General features: G+C 36.4%; 1 protein-coding gene across 1 annotated transcript; it reads left to right on the top strand.

Annotated features, from left to right (window-relative positions):
* Positions 1–744: 744 nt before the first annotated feature.
* On the top strand, positions 745–2,474 carry LOC134856720 (TOM1-like protein 2). The gene has a single exon (XM_063872990.1). The coding sequence runs from the start codon at positions 759–761 to the stop codon at positions 2,319–2,321; it is 1,563 nt and encodes a 520-aa protein (XP_063729060.1). The 5' UTR covers positions 745–758; the 3' UTR covers positions 2,322–2,474.
* The last annotated feature ends 6,125 nt before the right edge of the window (positions 2,475–8,599 follow it).

Here is an 8,599-nt window from a genome sequence, read left to right as displayed (position 1 = left end):
TACAGGAAAATGTTTCTAAAATGTGCATAATTTTTTTTTGTAATTACAGTGGTAAACTTTTGATTGGTCTGAAATTTTTAGAGCATTTTTTAGACATGGTTGCCACTTTCTAGATTTGATCGTTCTGTAAATATTGTAAAACATTATAATCCGCATGATTCACTAAATGTGCTAAAAGTTTGAATTAACATTTTAAAATTCTTATAAACAATTTTTTTAACTTCATGATGGACATAGTTCCGAAAGCATTCGGTTTCACATTTTATTATTTTTTCATTTGAAAGTTTCATAGCTTGAATAGTTTGCTTAGAAGAGTTCAATTTCTCGCGAGCTGATTCGTTCTTTTTTTTTATTGATATACGATATGGCTTAGATTGAAAGTTTTCGAAGTTTCATTGCTTGCATAGCTTGATCAAAATAATTTTTTTTTGGTTCCGATCCGATTGATTAATGGAGACGGGCTTGCTAGTCAACACTTTAATTGCATTTTAAAATTAATTCAAGGAAGCAAGTGGATGTCACATAGCCTTACATACAAGTTTGCTTTAGAGATTTTTTAAATAATTATCATGTGTTTGCTAACTTTTTGTATACTTACTGTCAGGCTTATACTTTAACGCTGCTTGCAAAAAGTTTCTTCGCTGCGCTGGAGATTTGCTTTTTCTTATTTTTTCTTTGTGAATTACTATTTAGGTGAAGCTCCTCTTCGCTTGGTGTTTAATGTATTGGCTAGTTTTTACTGTTTCAGAAGAATAAACATGACATCATTGATAGATAAGTTCACAACCAATGCCCTTCAGACACCTGTAGGACTCATGGTATCGCGAGCCTCAGATGAAATTTTACCAAGCGAGGACTGGTCAGCAATTATGGAAATATGTGACTTTGTGAATACCAGGGAGGAAGGTCCGAAAGATGCTGCTCGAGCAATTCGCAAACGACTTCAAATCTCAAAAAGTCCGAAAAGCATTTTATACACATTGACAATTTTAGAAACCTGCATGAAAAATTGCGGTTACCGATTTCAAATAAACATTTGTCAGAAGGACTACATACAAGATCTCGTAAAACTTTTACAGCCAACAAGAAATCCGACTCTTGCTGTTCAGGAGAAAATTGTTGCTCTTATTCAAAATTGGACGGATGCATTTTCTAGCCATCCTGATCTGAAGGGTGTTGCAACCATTCATGAGGAACTTCGAATGAAGGGAATTATTTTCCCTGAATCTGACCCAGCAGATATTAAGTTGCTTAAAACAGCTGGCGGAATTGGTTTTGGAACTCAAAAAGTGCCGCCTGAATTCCCTGTGAGATCTGCTTCAATGTCTGCTCCCCAAGTTGCCCCAGCCCATCGGCAAGCACCTCAGCCAGTAGCAAATATTCCCCGGCGAACACAGAGCGTTGTTGAACCGCATGTTCAAAATCCACCTGCTCCTACTTCTCAACCAGCTGCTTTGAACCAGTCTCAAGTTCACAAGCTGCAAAGAGATCTCGACGTTGTTCAGACCAACTGTCGCATTTTATCTGACATGTTAAGCCAGCTCAACCCAGGTGAGGAAGAAGCTGCAGAATATGCGCTACTGAAAGACCTAAACTCTGTATGCCGTCAAATGCAAGCAAGGCTGATGGAACTCATCGAACAAGTTTCGTCCGAAGATATAACATGCGAACTGCTACGAGTCAACGATGATCTGAACCAAGTCTTTGTGAGGTACGATAGATATGAGCGAATTCGAGAAGTACATATGAGAAAGCAACAAGCCACTGCTCAAAATAATGTTCTTGTTGGATCTGATAATCATCAAGCTACTGCACCTGTTCGAACTAAACCGCTGACAGGGACGGATTTTTTAAATAATGGACTCACCGGATTTGAAGATGTTCCTGTGTTGCCAGCTGGAGGAACAGTTCCGGTCATGAAAAAGAGAGCCGAGGGGAATCCTAGTAATTTGCCCCCACCTCGAACTACAAATATGCCTCAACTGAGTTCTGACCTGAGTATAATGACACTAGACGAACCATCAGGTGCTTCGGGCTTTTCAACAAGCTCCGCGGCTGCTGCATCAAACCCGACCTATGAAGAATTGCTGTTCACTGCATCAGCTCAAACGCCGGTTGCTTCTGGCGATGTTGATGCGTTTGGTTTACCAGTTGCCTCGAGTGCAGGAAAGCCCGAAACAACTAATGGCAGTGCATTGTCGGAGCAGGATATCGACTCGTTTTTGAACGATGGAGCCTCGCAGCAGCATAACCATCAACCGGGACAGGGTCCAATGACAGTCAAACCGGCCCAAGCATTCCTGAATCCGTTCGAGTCGTAACTTAAAATCAGAAGATTTGAAATGAAACTCATTATCGGCCAAAACTATCTTGACGTTTTCACTGTTTGATGTAAAAACCAAGTAGTTTCACTGAGTTTGATTGGATTCGTTCGTAAAGTTGTAAATTAGTAGAATAATATAATTGAATATTGAAAACTAGATATATTTTATAATTCATAATTGAACTTAAATTGTATTGACTAATATCTGTTTTCATTTTCAAGAGAGCAAGAGGTTTTGATTTAACCTGAAGCTTTTTTTATTGTCGAAGAGAAAACCGGAGAGTAGCCGCCCGTTGTGCAGTTAGCCCTGACTGTTCTAGCCACTATTATATATTCAAAAAGGCCTAAAGTAAGTTATTGCTGATTGTAGCAATTGGTTGTACCTTTCTTAGTCGGTGGAAGAGTTGAGGCGTGATAACTTCCCAAAAGAATTCCTGATTGCCTCATATAAAAAAAAATGATCAAGTTGCTCCAGTTAAAATTCCGCGAAGGGAGTAATAAAGTGTGGTGATTGTCTTGGCTCTAAAATACTCCAAAAAGAGACAAGAATAGCCCGTTGCTGTGCGATTAGCTCAGAATGTTCCACCACCCTGATTTAAATCAAGCAATTGGAGAGTACTTGAATCCCATGATCCTAGTACTGGAATCTCAAGATCCTGTTACAGCAAGAACCCTTCAGCCGTTGCAAGGCGAAAGCTTTGTCAACAATTCAACTACACCTGAAGATGAGGCAAGACTTGACATTAAGGCAAACGGACTCTGGGGTTCATGGTTTAGCCGCGCTTTCTTCGACGTGTTGATTTTTAACCCCTGTGCAAAAACATGAGAAAACTGCTGAACTACGCATACAAATATCACGAAACACAAGAACTCCAAATATCAGCAAAGAATTTTAATTGTAGAGCAGAGTATCTTCTGCCCGCTGATTTTCGGATGCACCGGTGGCGCTTCTCCGACACGCTGACGATGCAGCGATTAGCCGAAAAACTAAGTGTAAAAAAAAGACAAGAAAGCTACCCGGAATCGATAAACTACATAAGAACTAAAATATGCTTCGCGCTCCTCAGGAGCTCTGTTCTATGTATAAGGGGTGCAAATCACTAATTTAATTTATCGACAACTCTAAAAGCGCCATTGTAGTGGAAGGACGGCTAAGATAAATAAACATTACGACGATGCATTTAAAAAATCTGATTTATGACTTCATTGATACAATGATACAGTTTGCTGATATATATGCATTTTTATTAAAAAAATGATACGGCCCTATCCAGCTTGTGCACTGACCGTAACTAAACGGAAGGGGCTCTTTTATAATTCACCTTTTTTTAAAGAATTTAAATGAGAAAAATCAGAATATTTGGGTTTTACACAAGCAAAGCTTGTGTGATAGTTTGGACTCTCTTTTTTTCCAACCTAGGTTGCAAATGTTATTGTTTTTTTTATTTGAAAGTGTTCTTTTATTGCAGCATAATATTGATCGAAAAATACAAAATTACCTATTGATCTAGGTTGCTGTGAATGGGATAAGGTGACCAAAAAAGTAACCACCCTGAACAGTAATTGAAATTCAAAGAGCTTCACTGGGAGATATATTAGTTGGAAAGTTGAAGCTGTTCAATATTCTTCATATTTTTCGGTTTCCTTGTTCTTACACATGTTTACAACTTTTTATTGGCTTTGTCTGTAGCATTTCACTTATTATTTTTATTATTTCGAATTCCGCGGCTTCTTCGGTACATGCGGTTCAGCGGCAAGGAAGGCCTTGAGTTCAAATCGGGCCAGGAGCTGTTTCTGTTTAACACTTGGAGAATTTTTTGTTTGAAAAAAAAAATTGTCGGCCTGGCGTTTGGCTTTTTTTTATGACTTAGTTTCCACAATCCGGATTTTCTTGCGAATTAGGCAATTTGAAAATTATTAAAGATTGAGTTTAGCAAGTGTATAAAACGTCACGTTGATTGATATCTGTAATTTGCCATGATTTATCGTCCATGATTTACCAATTTTCGTAAAATTTTGTCTGAAATTCGGAAAAATTCAGGAAAATTTTTCCTTGATACTGAGAATTTTTTGAACTTTTCTCACAGAATCAAAAGCAGTTATATATTCAAATACGGGCCTCACTATCTCGCCATGTATAATTTTTTTCAGCGTATTGTTGCATGTTTAACGAAATAGTTTTTTCACATTTATGTTAAATCGCAAATTGCAATGCTTTGATTTTTTTCAACTTTCTAGTTTGAATTGGGTAATTTCATGACCATGTTTGAAATTAGTAACCCCATAGAGTAGTGCTATCAGAATTTTACAGGGGTTGCCAATTTGGTCTCCAAATATGAGTATCCAAATGTCTTTATTTTACGAGATTTGATGTTTTTTGTATAATTTTTGTAATATTTTCAAAAAACTTTCAAAAAATTGAAATTTCAAGCCCTTTAGTCACCGCTGTCAAAGTGATCTCAGGTGTCGCTAATCTTGCCTTCAAATAAGATTGCTCAAAGTTTGTTAGTTTCCGAATTATGACGTTTTTTTGTGGATTATTTTAAAAATTTACCTAATTTGAAATTCTCAAGATTATAACGGGTTGTTGTGAGGGTACTCTCATGAGTTGCAATCATGCCTCCAATTGACTGCTCAGATCTTTTTATTTTCCGAGCTATGACGTTCTTAATCAATTAAAGGTTTAAAAAAATCCATAATATCATCTTTTATCTATCTATTTATTATTTACTTAAATGCGGATTGCACTATCTCGCTGTTTCGTTTTTTTTCCAAGTAGTATTTTTGTTTGCTTAATGAAATTTTTTTAAACTAAAAGTTTTATCGCATATTGCAATGCGTAAGTATTTTTTTTGGATTTTTCAGTTTGAATATAGTGATTATCTCAAGTATGAAATTAAATATCCGATAGAGGGATGCTATCAAGGTTTTCCAGGGGCTGCGATTTTTGTCTACAAATATGAGTACCTAAATTCTTAAGCGAACGAGGTACGACACTTAACGGTACGACGCTAAAGGTAAAAAAAATACAGAAAACCTAGATTTAAAAATTTCACAAAACATCTTAGTTTCGGAGATATGGCGTTGTTTTGATTTGCCAAAAGTTCGAAGCACCGGAGGTATATTACACGCTTGTCGCGACTGAAGGAGCTTTAATATGATACCAGACCTTATACATTTTTCTACTTCGCGAAGCTGTTGGAACAAAAACTTCAACTCGCTACTTCTGGAAGCTGAAAAAATGTGTTGGAAAATTTTATTGCAGTTTAAGTTATACAATATGGAATTAATATAATTCAAAATTCAGCTGTGTCCTATCTAATGTTCTCCGAAAAAAAAACAAATACAAAATCATCTCACATGTTGTGATCGGAAAAAAATCAGTGAAAAGTTTTTTAAGCTTTGGAGAGAAGTGTATTAAGACGACCGAAGATTGGAAAATTGTTAGATCAGAAGGAAGAGCATGGCGTATGAGGAATCTGGCTTGGAAAACTACGGTAATTTATTGAGAAAGTGTCTCGATCTTTTGGGCAAGATGGTTATATATTGGAAGGTGTCACGATCTTTTCGATGAGAAAAAAATTCAAAATAAGTTTGACTTGAGTCAACAGAATTGAAAATTTTTTCTGAGAGAACAAAAAAGATGTGTTTTCAAAGTTCGTCTAGCTGTCAAATCTTTGCTTTGAATTAGACGAATTGAGCTTGTACTTATTTAGATCGGATGGTTTTGTTGATTTTTTTTCCCAGAAAGTTTAAAGTTTTCCACTTTCAAGTTTTGTTGGATTATCGTTTTCTTCAAAACCACCAGGTAAATGGATGTCAAATTACGCATGTAAATGAAAATAAAAAGGTCAAATGGTGGGAAAGCGCTCAATTATACCTCAACAGTGGTTTGAATTGTATAATTACCGGCGGATTAGACGCTTGCGTTTCATCTAGTTTTTCAAACTGCACCTTAATTCTTTCAAAGAGAAGTATTTCGCTGTCCGGACTTTTCGGAGAAAAAACATTTGACAATAAGCATTTCAACCAAAGTAAATAGAACACTTCGGCAAAAAACGTTTTGGCCAAAAACTCTCATCTAAATGGTCGAAATAACAAAACAAACAAACAAAAGAAAACAAATTAACGGTGAAGAGCATTGTTCTCAAAAGATGTGATTTTCATTGGTTCAAAATGTCAAATACGTATAGGTTTTCCTACCCCCAAACACCTGTAAACTTTCAATGCGTTTGTTAATTGATTTGCTTGTCAGGTTAAATTTGCATTCAAGTAATCTGCTCGGGATTTCTTATTTCCTCTCCAGCCATAAATTGCTCGACGTTAAATTTAGCTTTTCTTAAAAAACATCATTGTTGGTCCAGGCTATCAATTGCAGAAAAAAAATTTAAGCGACAGTAACCAGCTCTCTGATCATGCTGCAGCAGCAATTTTCAGAGCTATTGATTCATTTTAGAAAAGTGATTTTATGACAAGTTTTGGTATGACTCATGACAGCCTTGATAATCTGAAGTTGGTCGATTCAAAAAAGTATCCAGAACTGTTTGCAGCAGTTGGTAAGTTGTTACTTCTTGCTCACGCAACAGCGAATATCGAATGCGGTTTTTTCGTCAACTAAATGACAATCGAAGACAACCAGAATCTTGACGCTCTTATTTCATTGCGGCGTTGTAAAGACGGTCTGAATCACTGCGGTGGAGTGCTAAAGTTTGAAGTACCTAAGAGCGTATTAACTGCTCTTAGAGGAGATAGATAGAACACGTTACGAAAGGGACACGTTACTGAAGAGCAAGCAGTCGGATGGTAAATCTGCGGAAAAAAGAAAACTGGATGAAGATAAAAACGTGGCGGCTGCAAAGATAAAGAGACTAACGGACGAAGTCAAACATTTGATTAGTGTTGCGGATACGAAAGCAAAGGATGCTTAAAACAAAAAGTCATTTAAGCTAATGATAGAGTCGAATGTTCTCCGGACAGAAACTCTTCGAGTCAGAAATTGTGAGTGCCAAGAAAGAACTTGAAAAACTGCAAACAACCCTGTAAGAAGAAGTTAATTTGGTATTACTTTAAGTTATGTTATTTCTGGTAATTTAACTTCTTTGAGAGCTTTTTTGCAAGTTTGAGACTGAATGTCAGAGCCTGAGCTTCAAACTTGTCAGGGCAGTGGTCAGGGCTGTCAGGACGACGGTTAAATTATACCGCGTGGCAACCCTGTTTCTGAAAGGGATCTGGCAGAGGTTCCTTTCATAGTTCTTCAAAACCGATCACAACTTCTTCGATTGGCGCAAAAGCCAGTGAAATCAGTTTTTTTGAGAGGGGGGGTTCAGCCAAAGTCAAACTGTAAGTTTTTGTTGATATGCCCCAGTACGCCAGACGGCTTGATCAAAACGGAAAAGCAGAAATGAATATTGGAAGAGGGTTGCTTCTTGTCAATGAAAAGTAATTTGCATAAGAAGTTGAAGTTTCCTATTTCCAAACCGAAATGCCCAATAAGTTGATAGGCACGTGTTTTGCTAGAATGTGCTAGAGTTGGTCAAGCTTTTGAGTGATATTTTTTGTGTAAAATTTTTTTTTTCAAGTCAAATAGTGAAAAAAATATTAAGTAACTCTTTGTTGTTTTTGGGCAGGGAAAAGTTATAGTCAGATCATGTAACAAGGCCTAAAGTTTTTTGGTTTATCTCACATTCGGTTTTTTAATTTTTTTTCTTTCCTTTTGGCGCTCTTGAAAGGAGTTATTTATATGCGAACGAAATGTTTTAATAGTTTTTAGCCAAAAATATCTCTTTTAAAATTAGCTGATAAATCTTCACCTGAATTGTTTCAACACGATTTCAATAAACAACAAACATAGCTGGTTACTGTGCAAGTAACACAGAATGATCCGCCCATAAAGCTAAAAAATACAAAAAAAAGGTTCTTCAAAATAGTGTAGTTTTTTCTGCGCGGTGTGATGTTTCAAAATGTTTCAAAATGTTTCCTAAAAATGTTTACTAAAATGTTTCCTAAAAACTCCAAATACTAGCAATAACCGATTAAAGCTAAGTTTTCACGGCTTAAATTAAGGAGAAGTAAGCTATTATAAGCCGGCAGGCTCACTTTATTAGCTCGAAATTGGACCAACAATCAAAAATTTTAAACCGGTTTTTCCAGAATTGCAAAATAATTTTTCAAGATAACTTAATGTCGTTCAAATCACAACTGAAAAGACTTTATCGTAATATATCAATTATCTCGTTTCGGTGGTTATCTCTGGTGCCTAATTTTGCCTGGAAAACA

Source organism: Symsagittifera roscoffensis, chromosome 1 (genome assembly GCF_963678635.1).
Source record: "Symsagittifera roscoffensis chromosome 1, txSymRosc1.1, whole genome shotgun sequence".
In the NCBI taxonomy this organism is placed as follows: domain Eukaryota; kingdom Metazoa; phylum Xenacoelomorpha; order Acoela; family Convolutidae; genus Symsagittifera; species Symsagittifera roscoffensis.
Note: the sequence above shows the minus strand (reverse complement) of the source record. Positions and strands in the feature narration are given on the sequence as shown.

What these genes read in the sequence shown, in the direction of transcription:
- LOC134856720 (XM_063872990.1), top strand. Translation starts at nt 759, where the DNA reads ATGACATCATTGATAGATAAGTTCACAACCAATGCCCTTCAGACACCT.